The 16,689-nt window shown below is 45.0% G+C and overlaps 1 protein-coding gene across 5 annotated transcripts in view; it reads left to right on the top strand.

The window, feature by feature from the left end:
- Window positions 1-16,689, top strand: part of VIT (vitrin) — a 184,448-nt gene that overhangs the window by 91,264 nt on the left and 76,495 nt on the right. For 4 of the 5 annotated variants that reach the window (XM_040429529.1, XM_040429533.1, XM_040429530.1 and 1 more), the window contains exons 6-7: window positions 7,199-7,261; window positions 8,572-8,799. In XM_040429529.1, coding sequence (XP_040285463.1) covers window positions 7,199-7,261; window positions 8,572-8,799 — 291 coding nt within the window. The remainder of the gene's footprint in view (window positions 1-7,198; window positions 7,262-8,571; window positions 8,800-16,689) is intronic. The other variant, XM_040429532.1, reaches the window with a different exon arrangement.

Raw genomic sequence — 16,689 nt, forward strand, 5'->3', positions numbered from 1 at the left:
GCATGCAATCCGTGGCGGTAACACCAAATCCACACGTGTGCCACGGGTTGCATGCTTGACAACCGTCAGAAGATACACCCAGTGGGCGGAAAAAGTTATGTACCTTCCCTGCCTGTTTTTACTAGACAACGTGTCTGTAGTCAGCTGTATCTTGGCACCGACACTGTGTGCCAGAGATACATTCACTTGCTGCTGAACATAACCATATAGCTCTGGGATGCCCTTCTGGGTGAAATATTTCCTTCCGGGGACCTTCCATTAAGGTGTGCCAATGGCCACAAATTTATTAAAGGCCTCCGAGTCCACCAGTTTATATGGCAGGAGTTGGCGTTCTAGCAGTTCCGACAAGCCAGTGGTCAGCCATTGGGCAAGAGGGTTATCCGACGTCATCAACTTTTTACGTTCGAACATTTGGGCCAAGGAAGCCTGCCTTTTTCCAGATGAACGTGACGACGGCACGGTGGAAGGTGGAGTAAAGGACAAATGGGAGGAGAGAGGAGAAGGAGAAGAGGCAGGACATGGAGCGCCAGGAGAGTGGCTGTGTGGGTTCTGACGGTGTTGCTCCCACTGGGCTCGGTGATGGGAGGCCAGGTGCCTTCTTAAGGTGGTCATCCCTAGGTGAATGTTGGGCTTACCGCGACTTATGCGTTGACAGCATTGTCTGCAGATGACACATTAAAAAAAAACACTGCGAAGCCATGTGCTGGCGTCCTGGGAGCACCAGATGTGACCGTGCATGGTGGATGGCTCACTCCAGATACATTTGCAGTCTGCTTTTTGCCTCCTGTGCACTGCGAGTTCTGCCTGTTCTCCTTCCTATCTGCTGCTCCGTCTCTCCCTCTGAGCTCCCCTCCTTTTCCTCTCTTGTGGGCACCCACGTGACATCATCGACACGTCATTATCGTCACCTTCACCACCACTGACATTAGAGATCTCGGAGTAGGCAGCAACAGCGGGGACCACCCTCCTTGGGCTGATCTGGGTACTGTCGTCAGACCGCTGGGTGGCGGCCGTTGCTACCTCCTCTTCCTGATCCGATGCCAAGAATGGCTGCGCATCGGTAAGGTCTGGGAATGAATGGGAAAAAAATTCCTCTGACTCGAGTGGAGGGGCTATGGTGGTGGTGGTGGTGGTGGTGTCTTTGGGGGTGCACACAGCAGAGAGTGAGGAGGGTGCTGATACTGTACAGAGGATAAGGATGGTGCAGAAGCGGAAGGCTGAGTGAGCTGAGTGAACCAACTCTGGTGCTTCCTTTGATGTAATCGCACGCACCTTCTCCAACTTCCCACTTAGGCTTTGGCCTGGTGCACCTGTCCGACCCCTACGACCCCTGCGGAATGACCTGCCTCTTCCTCTGCCTGTCATTTTCAAAATGACCCTTTGACAAAGTCCCTGTAGGAGAGCAGTATTTGTGGAAGCAGGTATATAGAACCCCTTAATGAGTATTTGCTGGAAGCAGGTATATCAAACCCCTTAATCAGTTTTTGGGGGGCAACAGGTATATCACACCATTTGCATATAGTTGTTCCAATGGCGTTTGTCCCTCTGTATAGCTGCGGTATCGCAGCAGAATCGCACACAACTACTGCACAATACAAATGCACTATATAGAAATTATATTATACGTATATCACACCCCTGCCTCAATCAGTTTTTTTGGGGGGCAACTGGTATATCACACCAGTTGCAATTAGTTGTTCCAATAGCATTTGTCCCTCTGTATAGCTGCGGTATCGCAGCATAACCGCACACAACTGCTGCACAATACAAATGCACTATATAGAAAGTATATTATAGGTATATCTCACCCCTGCCTCAATCAGTTTTTTTGGGGGGCAACTGGTATATCACACAAGTTGCAATTAGTTGTTCCAATAGCGTTTGCCCCTCTGTATAGCTGCAGTATCTCAGCAGAACTGCACACAACTGCTGCACAATACAAATGCACTATATAGAAATTATATTATAGGTATATCACACCCCTGTCTCAATCAGTTTTTGGGGGGCAACTGGTATATCACACCAGTTGCAATTAGTTGTTTTAACCACCTCCCGACCGCCTAACGCAGGGATGCGTCCTGCGGACGGCCGGGTTATTCTTAGTTGACGCATCGGCGCGTCATCTCGCGAGACGCAAGATTTAATGTGAACGCCCGCACACATGAGCGCGCGTTCACAGGATCGGAAGGTAAACGAGCTGATCTACAGCCTGCCAGCGGCGATCATTCGCTGGCAGGCTGTAGATGCGATTTTTTTAACCCCTGAAAGGTATATCAGATGCTGTTTTCTTAACAGCGTCTGATATACCTGCTACCTAGTCCTCTGGTGGTCCCTTTTGCTTGGATCGACCACCAGAGGACACAGGCAGCTCTGTAAGTAGCACCAAGCACCACACTACACTACACCCCCCCCCCCTGTCACTTATTAACCCCTTATTAACCCCTGATCACCCCATATAGACTCCCTGATCACCCCCCTGTCATTGATCACCCCCCTGTAAGGCTCCATTCAGATGTCCGTATGTGTTTTGCGGATCCGCGGATCCGCAAAACACGGACACCGCGGATCCGCAAAACACGGACACCGGCAATGTGCTTTCCGCATTTTGCGGATCCGCACATTGCCAGAACTATATAGAAAATGCCTTTTCTTGTCCGCAATTGCGGACAAGAATAGGACATGTTCTATAGGCTCTACAAAAAACCCAGTGTTCGCCCGATCAGGCCTGATCTTGTGCGCACACTTGCGTTCAGTCCGCCCCACCGCAGTGACAGAATATATTTTTTTTCTGATCACTGCAAAAACACCGTAAAATCGCTGCGGCGCTATAAAGAACTTTTGAGGGGCATGGCGAGTTCATAGAAGATTTATTTTTTTTGGCACAAGTTATCGGAAATTGTTTTTTTTTATTTATTTATTTTTTTTCTTACAAAGTCTCATCATCCACTAACTTGTGACAAAAAATAAAATCTCACATGAACTCACCATACCCCTCACGGAATCCAAATGCGTAAAGATTTTTAGACATTTATATTCCAGACTTCTTCTCACGCTTTAGGTCCCCTAAAATGCCAGGGCAGTATAAATACCCCACATGTGACCCCATTTTGGAAAGAAGACACCCCAAGGTATTTCGTGAGGGGCATGGCGAGTTCATGTAAAATTTTATTTTTTGTCACAAGTTAGTGGAATATGAGACTTTGTAAGAGAAAAAAAAAAAAAAACATTTTCCGCAAAAAAAAAATATTCGAGGAACTCGCCATGCCCCTCACGGAATACCTTGGGGTGTCTTCTTTCCAAAATGGGGTCACTTGTGGGGTATTTATACTGCCCTGGTAATTTAGGGGCCCTAAAGCGTGAAAAGTAGTTTGGAATCCAAATGCGTAAAAAATGCCCTGTGAAATCCTAAAAATACTCATTGGAATTTTGGCCCCTTTGCGCACCTAGGCTGCAGAAAAGTGTCACACATGTGGTATCGCCGTACTCAGGAGAAGTAGGGCAATGTGTTTTGGGGTGTATTTTTACATATACCCATACTGTGTGTGAGAAATATCTCTGTAAATGACAACTTTAAAAAAAAAATTATACAAAGTTGTCAATTTACAGATATATTTCTCTCACCCAGCATGGGTATATGTAAAAATACACCCCAAAACACATTGCCCTACTTCTCCTGAGTACAGCGATACCACATGTGTGACACTTTTTTGCAGCCTAGGTGCACAAAGGGGCCGAAAGTCCAATGAGTACCTTTAGGCTTTACAGGGTTGCTCACAATTTAGCCCCGCCCAAAATGCCAGAACAGTAAACACACCCCACAAATGACCCCATTTCAGAAAGTAGACACCCCAAGGTATTCGCCGAGGGGCATATTGAGTCCATGAAAGATTGAAATTTTTGTCACAAGTTAGCGGAAAGGGAGACTTTGTGAGAAAAAAAAAATCAATTTCCGCTAACTTGTGCAAAAAAAAAAAAACTTTTATGAACTCGCCATTCCCCTCACGGAATACCTTGGGGTGTCTTCTTTCCAAAATGGGGTCACATGTGGGGTATTTATACTGCCCTGGCATTTTAGGGGCCCTAAAGCGTGAGAAGAAGTCTGGAATCTAAATGCCTAAAAATGCCCTCCTAAAAGGTACTTATTGGAATTTGGGCCCCTTTGCGCACCTAGGCTGCAAAAAAGTGTCACACATGTGGTATCTCCGTACTCAGGAGAAGTAGGGCAATGTGTTTTGGGGTGTATTTTTACATATACCCATGCTGGGTGAGAGAAATATCTCTGTAAAATGACAACTTTGTATAAAAAATATGGGGAAAGTTGTCGTTTACAGAGATATTTCTCTCACCCAGCATGGGTATATGTAAAAATGCACCCCAAAACACATTGCCCTACTTCTCCTGAGTACGGCGATACCACATGTGTGACACTTTTTTGCAGCCTAGGTGCACAAAGGGGCCCAAATTCCAATTAGTATCTTTACGATTTCACAGGGCATTTTTTACGCATTTTGATTCCAAACTACTTCTCACGCTTTAGGTCCCCTAAAATGCCAGGGCAGTATAAATACCCCACAAGTGACCTCATTTTGGAAAGAAGACACCCCAAGGTGTATGGAGATCACGAATTCTAGAATTTGCAAATTTATGGCGAAAATTAGGCCAAAAATTCGCAAAATATCTTGAAAACTAATATTGCCTATGCTGCTCATCACTACTGAAGAGCTGATAGATAAACATTAATTAGAAAATTAATTTTATACCTGGGTAGTTTTGTGGATTTGCAGTTGTGATGTCTATTCCTCAGCCAACTGCGTTGTTAATGGGTGCATTCTGAAGAGAGACATGTTAGAAGTGGTGGACCTCAAGTGGCTGTCCTGGGTCCAGCTATTTTTACTATTTTTGTATGTGACATGGGAGAAGGTTTGGCAGGCAAGGTTTGCCGTTGGCACAAAAGTATGTAAAAGGGTAGGATTTGTAACATGGAAAATGTTTTAGCTTTTCTAGAAAAATTGTCAAAACAATGTAAACTGCAGTTCAATTATTCCAAATGCAAAATAATGCACTTGGAGAGAAGGAACCCTCTATCTAAGTATCATATTTGTAGTTCTGTGTTAGCCATAGGTTTCAGAAAGAAGTATCTAGGGGCCCTGATATCAGACAGCTTAAAAAAAGTGGACAGGCAGCTGGGAAAGCAGGTAGGATGCTTGGTTGTATAGCTAGAGGAATAACGAGTAGGTAGAGAAAGATTGTGAGCCCGCTGTATAGAGCATTAGTGAGACCACATCTGGAATACTGTGTCCAGTTCTGGAGACCCCACCTACAAAAAGACATAGATGATATGGAACGGGTGCAAAGGTGGGCTACAAAAATGGTGGTCTGAAGCATAAAACATATTAGGAGAGACTTAAAGAACTTAGAAACAGAATTATCAAGACTGGGGTTTCTACACGCCAGTCTTGATCCACTGTGCGTTGGAATAAGATGCGCCTAATTTATTAAAGACATATCCCGGCACCCCCCCCCCTCCCCCCAAATGAGCTGTTTCAGAGAGGCTCTGAGCTCTGGTGAGTGCTGCGGGGTCCTGGCAGCATTCCAAGCACAGTGCTATACATCATATAGAGGCTTTACTTGGTATTGCTGCTAAGCCCCGTTGACTTGAATGGGGCTAAGCTGCAACTAGGCTATGTAATCAATGTACGGTGATGTCACATGGCCTAGAAAGAGGCCACGGCACCCAAGGAGTGCTCCGGCTCTTCTAACAGCTAATCAGTTGGGGTCCAGGGAGTTGGTCCCCTGCCTATCTGATACTGATGACCTATCCTGAGGATAGGTCATCAATATTAATTCCTGGATAACCCAGTTAAGCATGCCAGGGATAAGCACATGTCAATCCTAAGATAAATAAAAAATAATATGAAAAACGATGCTCCAATCATCATAAAGCTATAGAAGGAAATCAGGTTAATAGGTCATTGGGGCCCCAGTAATCGGACACCCAGCCAAGCTATTAACATCATGTAATTTGAGAGCACAGTTTTTATAATACAGAGTTTCAATCGCGCATAAACATGGAGGAAGTTTAAGAGCCTACTCCATCATGAGAAGGGGGCCTATGTTCCTCTATAGTACCCCAGAAAAGGGTACTTGTAAACTGTTCTTGTTCTTGTTATGTGAAAGATATCATTACATTCAGTGGAGCTAGCCATACAAGACATTGTGCTTGGTTTAACAGTGAATTTCCTGGTTACAGACTCTCTTGAAAGGGAATCTGTCACCCCGATCTTAAACATGAGTAGTGCTGAATATAAGGAGTCCATATGACAATTTTTTATTTTCCTCCTGCCCCCTGGTCCCCTTCTGTCACCCAGAGCTGTGTTAAAATACATTGTTAGGACTGCTGTGCATGCGCTCATGAGTCCTCTCTATTATGTTAGAACAGCACAACAGTCCTGACAATGTATTTCTGTGCATGCAACTTTGAGCGCTGACAGTAGGACATAAGGACAACTGTGGTACTAAACATGTATTACTGTAGATATTAGTCCAGAATTGGGGTGACAGATTCACGATACAGGGATTGGAATGAATATGCCAATTTACCACTTTATATGGACTTTACATGGTTTATTAGTTTAGGGGAAGGGTAGTGTTTCTCTCTACAGGGACACAGTGGTGTATGGAGATTTATTTTTTAGGCAATGTTCTATGGGAAAAGTATACAAATGAGCTCAGCCAAACCAGAGACACCGATTTGTAAAAACAAAAAAAGCACTATTTTGGGGTTCTGAAAATTTTGAGACATCTGAACTCACCCTAAAAAAATGTAAATCTATTCCATACAATCGAATCTTGAATTGGTTTTTAACATTCACTGTTCATAACAAGCTTTCCATGAAGCCTGTCCATATTTATTCACAATAAATGTAATGCCTGCTGGTTGTGACATTTTTTGCCTGAAATGCCTTTATACTAATGCAAACTTTAACATAAAATAATTGTATGCATAGGTAACTACCTTAATTAAAAAGTGGGAATACTGTGGCAATCCTGGGCTCTGTAACTGACACATAAAATGATCAGCATGAAACTAACTTTTCCTTCAAAACCTCCAAAAACTATTAATAATCATAAATTAAGTACTCTATTACTTGTAGCACTACAATTATTTAATAGAATTATATTTGGTATCTCTACCCAGAAGGTAAAGGAAAGAAAGGTGTCACATATCCCACAGTTCTTGAGTACGTTGAAGTCAAAGTAGGTAAGTTTCTTCAAGAACGCTGACACAGATAAGGCTATATAATAAGACTTTCCGTAACTATTAGTATAAATATACCTATGGTACAAATGTAATATTTAATACATTAATAGTTGAACATATAAAATAAGTTATTCAATTATTTGTGGAATCCTCTAAAGGGACAACTAGGAATAGCTAAAAATTCTAAGTAATTGACTGTTTTAGTAAGTCTTTGGTGTAGAGTGAACTGTTTCCACTGTCACCTGAAAAGCCAAATTAGTGAAGGGTTAGGTGACCATTACTAGTGGATTGTTACAGAGACATATGGGAGGAGGCTCTATGCTCAACAATTTAAGATTAAGGGGCCCTTATACTGTTCTTGCAATTGTTAACCCAATTTTATCTGTGAGAACCCACGACAAAATTATCATATACTAGTGAACCAGAAGATAGAGAACAGACTTTCTGTTATTGTAGTTATATTTGCAAAAGTGCTAACTGCCAAGAAGAAGTGTAGCCGTACTGATTATCACATTGGAATCAGCTTCTCACCACCTCTTGATCATACTGCTGGTTTGATCACTTAGGGGGTCATTTATTAAGCTGAAATACACCTATATTAGGCGTATTTCAGGCGCAGATTGAGGTGCAATCTGCAACTTATCCCCACTCACACCAGGTAACAAAAAGTGGGAGTGGCGTTGGTGGGGAAAGGGACAGGCTGGCAGGCCTGTTTAAAGCCTCATGCAGACGTCCGTGGAACACGGTCCGTGAGATACCGGACTTGCATTGCAGGAGGGCACGGCGTCATTGGTTGCTATGACGCCGTGCGCTTTGTGCCGCCGCAGTACAGTAATACACTCATATGTTCTATACGAGTGTATTACTGTACAGCAGCGGCAGCACGAAGCGCATGGCGTCATAGCAACCAATGACGCCGTTTCAGGCATAGAAAAAGGTTTAAATGTAAGACACCTAGAAAGCTGCCTTACATTTAGTAGTGGCAAAGGATCCACCGAAGTTATAAAGAGGCTGGCGCCGCCGCCAGCTTAGGGGCTTATTAAGACTGCCGTCTAAAACGCCGTTCTTAATAAATGTGCCCCTTAGTTTCTGAGAAGCTTATTCAAAAGTGACAAACAATATGGCTGCACTTTCTGTTATATTTGTTTTGCAAAAACGGTCATCACAACTGAACAGAAACATATCTGTAGGTAAAGCATATTATCAAACTTTAGCTACTGCTTTGACATATGATTTACTCATATATGACCATTGCTCCATTTTGGGTGAAAATCCTGAAGTATAATTAAAAATATAAATTTCTCTTGAAGAAACAATACAGAGAGAAAAAACACCCCCAACTGTAGCAACAACAACTGCTTTAACTACCATCCCTACCACTACTACTACTACTACTACAACTCCAGAACCTACAACTCCACAGCCCACCACACCAAAGCCAACAACCACCACCACTACAACAACCACCACAACAACAACAACGACTACAACAGCAACAGCAAGGACAAGGCCACCCCTCGTACGAGCAAGAGATACGGGTCAGTAAGCTGGAGTAAAGTCATACATTTTGCATATAATAATAATGCATAATTAAAGAAAGGTTGTCTGTTCAACAGTTTATTCTAAATAGCAAAAAAAAATTAACTACACTATGTTATAGAAGATGACCTTAGCTATACAAAGTATACTACAAGGATTTTCAAAATGTGTCCATTTTTTATCTAATTCTTCAATGGAAGACTAATGATTTTGTAAATTTTCTGATACAAGGTGCTAAGTTCTAAAAAAGATTCCAACTATGTATAGAGAAAAAAAATATTTGCCATGCAACTCCTTCTTTGCCCAAAAGGTTTGTCTCATCTCACCATTACTAAGGCAAGATGAGACACAGTCCCAACCACCTCCCCGCCTGGCAACAGCAGAGCACCCTTCAGTAGCTCTGCACTGTTTCCATCCTGCTACACTGCTTCCGTAGTTCTCAAGCACTGCATTGGGACCTACTAGAACAACAGAGCACAGGAGCGCTCTGCTGTTTCCCAGCCAGGAGATGGTCGGGACAGCGTCTCATCTCACCTTAGTAATGGGAAAATGAGACAACCCCTTTAATTTCAGCTGAGTATATACACTTATACGTAAATCCTAGCTTTGCAATATGTCCATATTTTTCAGTCCACTTTTCATTTTTGTAGTGTCAAAAAATCTGGAAAAAAATAACCTGTAGTTGATAGATCTGTTAGGCTCTGTTCACATGTGCATTGGATGCTTTATAACAAGTATATAAGGAAAGGAAGGCAGTCCAGCTCACAGAGTCTGTAGGTTCAATGTATCTGACCACATGTATAGGACGGTGCACAGGAGGCCTCTTCGGCTATAGATACAGCATACCAAACATAGGAAATCCAGTAGCACATCCATAAAATCGTCTCCTTTATTAGATCACATTAAAAGCATGACATTCAAGTAGTACATCATGGCTGGAGATGAGCAAATCGAAGTTGACAAAGTGGAATTCGATCCGAATTTCAGGAAAAATTCAATTCGCACCGAATCCGAATCTCCTCACGCTTCATGGTAACGAATCGCATTTTTTCCTAAAATGGCTGCTGCATGTGTTAGGACATGGAGCAAGGAACTCTGGGAACAAGGGATCACCCACAATGCCATGCATGCAGCCAATCAGCAGCCACCCAGCCCTGTGATGTCACAGCCCTATAAATAGCCTCAGCCATCTTGGATTCAGCCATTTTCCAGTGTACTTAGTGCAGGGAGAGACAACAGCAGGCGCTAGGGACAGTGGTAGAAAATACTTTAAAACTTTTATTTTGCTAAATAGAAGTTCAGGGAAAGGATAGGGAGGAATCATTCCACAGTATTGAAGCAGAACAGAGTTCAGTAGGGGAGATTACAGCCTGGGTAATAGGAACAATCCTATTACACCTTGATGCACTGACTACGGATCCAAATTGCCATTATACAGCTCTGTAATTCCAGCAAACCATTCTTGTTATTGGGGTGCAAGTGCTGTTTGATACAGATATTAACAGGGTTTATTACAAGGAAATATTTCTATGTCTTATTTGCCCTTGTGCCGTGCAGTTATATGTTCTAAAGCATTTTTTGGCTTGTATTAGTGGAAAAAAAGGGCTTATTAGCCGTTGTGTGGTGAAGAGAGAAAATTCCAGCCCTTTTTGGCGTGTATTAGTGGCAAAAAAATATATATTTGCCGTTCAGCGGTGCAGTTATATGTTCTAAAGCCCTTTTTGGTGTGTATTAGTAGCAAAAAAACATTTGCCGTTCAGCGGTGCAGTTATATGTTCCAAAGCCTTTTTTGCCGTGTATTAGTGGCAAAAAAAATATATATTATTTGCCGTTCAATAGTGTAGTTATATGTTCTAAAGACTTTGTGGCGTATATAAGTGGAAAAAAAGGGCCTATTTGCCGTTCAGCGGTGCAGTTATATGTTCTAAAGCCCTTTTTGGCGTGTATTAGTGGGCGGTGGCAAAAAATATATATATTATTTGCCATTCAGCGGTGCAGTTATATGTTCTAAAGCCCTTTTTTGCATGTATTATTGGCACAAAAAATGTATCTGCCGTTGTGTGGTGAAGTGAAAAAATTACAGCCCTTGTTGGCGTGTATTAGTGGCAAAAAAATATATATTATTTGCTGTTCAGTGGTGCAGTTATATGTTCTAAAGCCTTTTGTGGCATGTATTAGTGGAAAAAAGTAAGGGCCTATTTGCCGTTCAGCAGTGCAGTTATATATTCTAAAGCCCTTTTTGGCGTGTATTAGTGGCAAAAAAATATATATTATTTGCCTTTCAGCGGTGCAGTTATATGTTCTAAAGCCCTCTTTGGTGTGTATTAGTAGCAAAAAAACATTTGCCATTCAGCGGTGCAGTTATATGTTCTAAAGCCCTTTCTGGCGTGTATTAGTGGCAAAAAAATATATATTTGCCATTTAGCGGTGCAGTTATATGTTCTAAAGCCCTTTTTTGGCATGTATTAGTGGTGAAAAAATAGATATTATTTGCCATTCAGCTGTGTAGTTATATGTTCTAAAGACTTTGTGGCGTATACAAGTGGAACAAAAAGGCCTATTTGCCGTTCAGCTGTGCAGTTATATGTTCTAAAGCCCTTTTTAGCGTGTATTAGTGGGCGGTGGCAAAAAAGATATATATTATTTGCCATTCAGCGGTGCAGTTATATGTTCTAAAGCCCTTTTTTGCATGTATTATTGGCACACAAAAAAAATATCTGTCGTTGTGTGGTAAAGTGAGAAAATTACAGCCCTTTTTGGCATGTATTAGTGGCAAAAAAATATATATTTGCCGTTCAGCGGTGAAGTTATATGTTCTAAAGCCCTTTTTAGCGTGTATTAGTGGAAAAAAGTAAGGGCCTATTTGCCGTTCAGCAGTGCAGTTATATATTGTAAAGCCCTTTTTGGCGTGTATTACTGGCAAAAAAATATATATTATTTGCCATTCAGGGGTGCAGTTATAAGTACTAAAGCCCTTTTTGGCGTGTATTAGTGGCAAAAAAATATATATAAGATATGCCGTTCAGCGGGGCAGTTATATGTTCTAAAGCCCTTTTTGGCGTGTATTAGCGGCACAAAAAAATATTATTTTCAGTTCAGCGGTGCAGTTATATATTCTAAAGCCCTTTTTGGCGTGTATTAGTGGCAAAAAAATATATATTATTTGCCTTTCAGCGGTGCAGTTATATGTTCTAAAGCCCTCTTTGGTGTGTATTAGTAGCAAAAAAACATTTGCCATTCAGCGGTGCAGTTATATGTTCTAAAGCCCTTTCTGGTGTGTATTAGTGGCAAAAAAATATATATTTGCCATTTAGCGGTGCAGTTATATGTTCTAAAGCCCTTTTTTGGCATGTATTAGTGGCGAAAAAATAGATATTATTTGCCGTTCAGCTGTGTAGTTATATGTTCTAAAGACTTTGTGGCGTATACAAGTGGAACAAAAAGGCCTTTTTGCCGTTCAGCTGTGCAGTTATATATTTTTTGTGTGTATTATTGGGGAAAAAAGGGCTTATTAGCTGTTGTGTGGTGAAGTGAGAAAATTACAGACTTTTTTGGGGTGTTTTAATTTTCTTTTTATTTATTTGATCTAACAGTATGTCAGTTTCTGGCGCAGGAACAGGTCGTAGCAGAGTAAGGGGGCGTGGCAGTAGGAATCTCAGCGAGAGGCCTGAGCTCCTGGTGTCATCTAGCGGTCGTTTCTTGACCATCAACCCAGCGGTTCTTGAAAGGTTGACTTGGTAATCCACTTTGTCCCAAGTGACATCAGACACCCCCAGCCATGAGTTGGTGGGTTCGTCAGACACAACCAGGGCCGCTGATAGGCCAGTACAGCTGGCCCAGTTGTACCGGGCCCGGCTGGCAGGGGGGCCCGGGCTGCCGACTCCCGAGCCATTTTAATTTTTTTGCTGCGCGCTTCTAAAGGTTAAAGGGGCGGGGACTGAGTCAGTGACGTCACGGGGGAAGCCTCTCTGGGCGGCGCTGTAATCGGCTGGTGCGCTGGAGGCCGGGGAGATCCTCCTGCTGCAGTGTTGTTGTGCCGAACGAGCGCTCAGGCTGGTGCTCCGGGGGTAGCGCAAGTTGGAAACGGCAGATCAAAGGGGGTGGATCAGGCTGATGTGCTGATATCGTAGTGGCGATCTCCAGTAACAGCAGGCAGTGTGGGGGCGGCGCTCACTCACTGACGTCACACGCTTCTCCTCCCACTAGGCGGCGCAGGCGCGTGACGTCAGTGAGTGAGCGCTGCCGCCCGCACTTGTTACTGGAGGGTGGAGGGAGGAGGCAGGAGCTGAATGTAAGGTCGGTATGTGTCATCCACAGATCCCCCTCTATAACAGTGCCATCCACAGATCCCCCCATAACAGTGCCATCCACAGATCCCCTCCATAACAGTGCCAGATCCACAGATCCTCTCCATAACAGTGCCATCCACAGATCCCCTCCATAACAGTGCCATCCACAGATCCCCTCCATAACAGTGCCATCCACAGATCCCCTCCATAACAGTGCCATCCACAGATCCCCTCCATAACAGTGCCATCCACAGATCCCCTCCATAACAGTGCCATCCACAGATCCCCTCCATAACAGTGCCATCCACAGATCCCCTCCATAAAAGTGCCATTCACAGATCCCCTCCATAACAGTGCCATTCACAGATCCCCTCCATAACAGCGCCATTCACAGACGACCCCCCAGCGCCATAAATATCACTTGTAGACAAATCTGCATGTTGTTTCAAGGCGGCGTCTGGGGAGGGGCCAAGGGCGGGGCCAGGGGTGTGGCTGAAGGAGGGATCAGGGGGTGGAGCTGAAGGGGGCCCCGTCATGTATGCTGTACGGGGCCCCATGATTTCTATCAGCGGCCCTGGACACAACCCTTAGTTGGCATGGCCTGGGAGCAGGCCCTGTGCCCTCACCTGTCCTCAACTTGCCTCTGTCCTTTTCTGTTCCCTCAGCCAGAGAAATATTATATGCTGTGGGGTCAGCTCCACTATACAGCAAGGACAATCTACCAGAGGACAGTCAGCAGCTACTGGCCAGCCAACATGTGGAGGAGACATTTGCCGCTTCCTCCGGTAGGCGGGCAAGTAAGTAGTAATGAGGAGAATGGCGTGGGACCTGGTGTTCCGAGCAGTCAGACTCCTGACCAGAGGAGGCGAACATGGCCATTTGTAAAATCTGTGGGCAGAAGGTGAAGCGTGACCAGGGTGCCAATGTTGGCACCACCGCCCTGCATCAACATATGCAGCCTCACCATAAAGTGGCCTGGGAGAACCATGGCTCTGATGTGGTGATCCAGCCTGCCGCAGCAATGGCTACATCACCCAGTGGCACGCATCCAATTTCTGGCAGTCAAGGCTCCACTACCTCAGCCGAAGGGAGCTGTCTGTCCTTCCCATCATCTGCTGGTCCGGATGCTCCTGCTCCTCCTCCTACTCCTCCTAAGTCATTCCGTCAGCAATCATTCACCGAAGCAATTGCCAAGAGAAAACAGTATGCGTGCACTCATCCAACGGCACATAAGCTAAATGTGCTCCTGGCCAAGTTGCTGGTGCTGCAGTCCCTCCCTTTCCAATCGGTGGACTCTGCACCTTTCAGAGAACTGATGGTTTGTGCCGAGCGGAGGTGGGGAGTTCCAAGCCGTCATTTGTTTGCCAAAAAGGCAGTACAATCCCTGCACACATATGTAGAACAGAAGGTGGGCCAGTCCTTGAGTCTGTTGGTGTCTTCCAAAGTGCACGGCAGCGCCAACGTGTGGAGCTGTAACTACAGTCAGGGACAATACATGTCTTTTACGGCTCACTAGGTGAATGTGGTTCCTGCACAGCCACACCAGCAACTTGGCCAGGTGATGCTGCTTCCACCTCCACGTTCTCGCGCTGTTGGTCCTGAAACAATGTCCGCCTCTGCTTTCTCATCCTCTACCGCGTCCTGGGCGAACTGAGTCACACAGCAGAGGAACTGCTCTGTGTCCTTCATCAAGAAATCGAATCCTGGCTTTCTCCGTGACAAGTCAAAATCAGAACCATGGTGACCGACAATCAGAAGAACATAGTGTCAGCACTGCGTCAAGGAGGGCTGAGTCATGTGCCCTGAATGGCACACGTGTTCAATCTGGTTGTCAAGCGGTTCGTGAAGTCTTCCACCCATCTGCAAGACATACTAAAAATGGCCAGGAAACTTTGCATGGACTTCAGCCACTTTTACACCCCAAAACACACCCTCCTTACCCGCTGATATGCGACATTTCCACCCTTTGGAATTCCACCCTTTATATGTTTGACCGACTATACGAACATAGAAAGGCCATAAACGATTTATTGATGATCCAAGCGGACAGGAGTACTCCTCTGTGTAACTTCGTTGTCAGCCAGTGGCAACTCATGCGTGACACCTGCCATTTGCTCAGGCCCTTTGAGGAGGCCACGTTATTTTTCATTCGCCAGGACTACGGGATGAACAACATCATTCCACTGCTTCATGTCCTGGAACAGATGCTGGTAAATCTGGCTGGTCAGGGGACTGGAGCTGTGGCGCCTAGATCTCATAGCCACAGGAGCCCTGTGGGGGCTATACTGGAGGAGGAGGACATTGGAGCACAAGCAATGTGTAGTAAAATGGGTGGTTTTTCTACACAGTTGACAGGAGAGAAAGAGGAGGAGCATGAGCAGCCAGAGGGGCTACAGGGCAATGAGGAAGACAAGGCAGAGGACTCAGATACACTGTGGCAGTATGCAGTGGAGATGGAGGCAGGGAGGCTCTCCAAGTCACTTGCACAAATGGCCCGATGAATGCTCACTTGCGTAGTGACAGCCGAATTGTCACCATTCAACAGAGGGATGACTTCTGGCTCTCCACCTTGTCGGACCCTGGCTACCAGTCCAAAATGGGGGGCTTTTTTACACCCGCTGAGAGGGAGGACAAACTGAACTACTATAGAGACATCCTATGTAGTCAGTTGGCTGCTTCCTATCTGCGCCATCGTCCATCCTCTCGCAGGTCTGACCGGTGGGGCCCTCTGTGCTCACGTTCCTCTGCCATGGCTGCTGTGGCAGGGTGGGGGGGTATAGGAGCAGTTCCAGGTCCATCAGCAGCAACTTCAGTCTAGAGTCGCTGATGAGCAGCTTTCTTGACCCGCCTAATGAAGAAACTACTTACCAGCAGCAGCGGGTGTTTAGTGCGGAGGGGGCCATAGTTACCCAAAGAAGAACTCACCTGTACACACAAAATGTGAAGAGACTGACCTTTGTCAAGATGAATCAGGCGTGGATCAGCCAGGATTTCCACCCACCAATGCCTCATGCATCAGACTAGGTCATCCATGGTGCCACACCAACACTTTAACAAAAGAGACCGGTTTCTTCTGGCTACCTGCCTCAGCTACTATTCTGATGCTGCAACCCACCTGATGCCACATATCTGATGCCAAGTGCTCCTTCCTTCACCCACCATCTTCAGCTGGTACTGGTAATGCCACCCACCTCCTCACTCTGTTACCGGGTCACTCTGTGGTCTCCTGATACTGTACAGACAGACCACTATTGTACTGATGAAGGGGGCCGTTCGCCCCTGAAACGCGTAGACCTACTAGTAATAAAGATCCTTTTTTACCTATCAACCGAGACTTCTTCTGCAGCAGCGCCGTCTCCAAAAAGGTCCATCTCTTCTCTTCATCCATTACGCTCCTGATACTGCTGCCACCTCCACAGTATGTCACCTTGCCACTATGTGGTCTCCTGATGCTGCTGCCACCTCCACACTATGTCACCTTGCCTCCTGATGCTGCTGCCACCTCCACAGTATATCACCTTGCCACTCTGTGGTCTCCTGATGCTGCTGCCACCTCAACACTATGTCACATTGCCACTCTGTGGTCTCTTGATGCTGCTG

The sequence above is a fragment of the Bufo bufo genome, chromosome 4 (assembly GCF_905171765.1).
Source record: "Bufo bufo chromosome 4, aBufBuf1.1, whole genome shotgun sequence".
Taxonomy (NCBI): domain Eukaryota; kingdom Metazoa; phylum Chordata; class Amphibia; order Anura; family Bufonidae; genus Bufo; species Bufo bufo.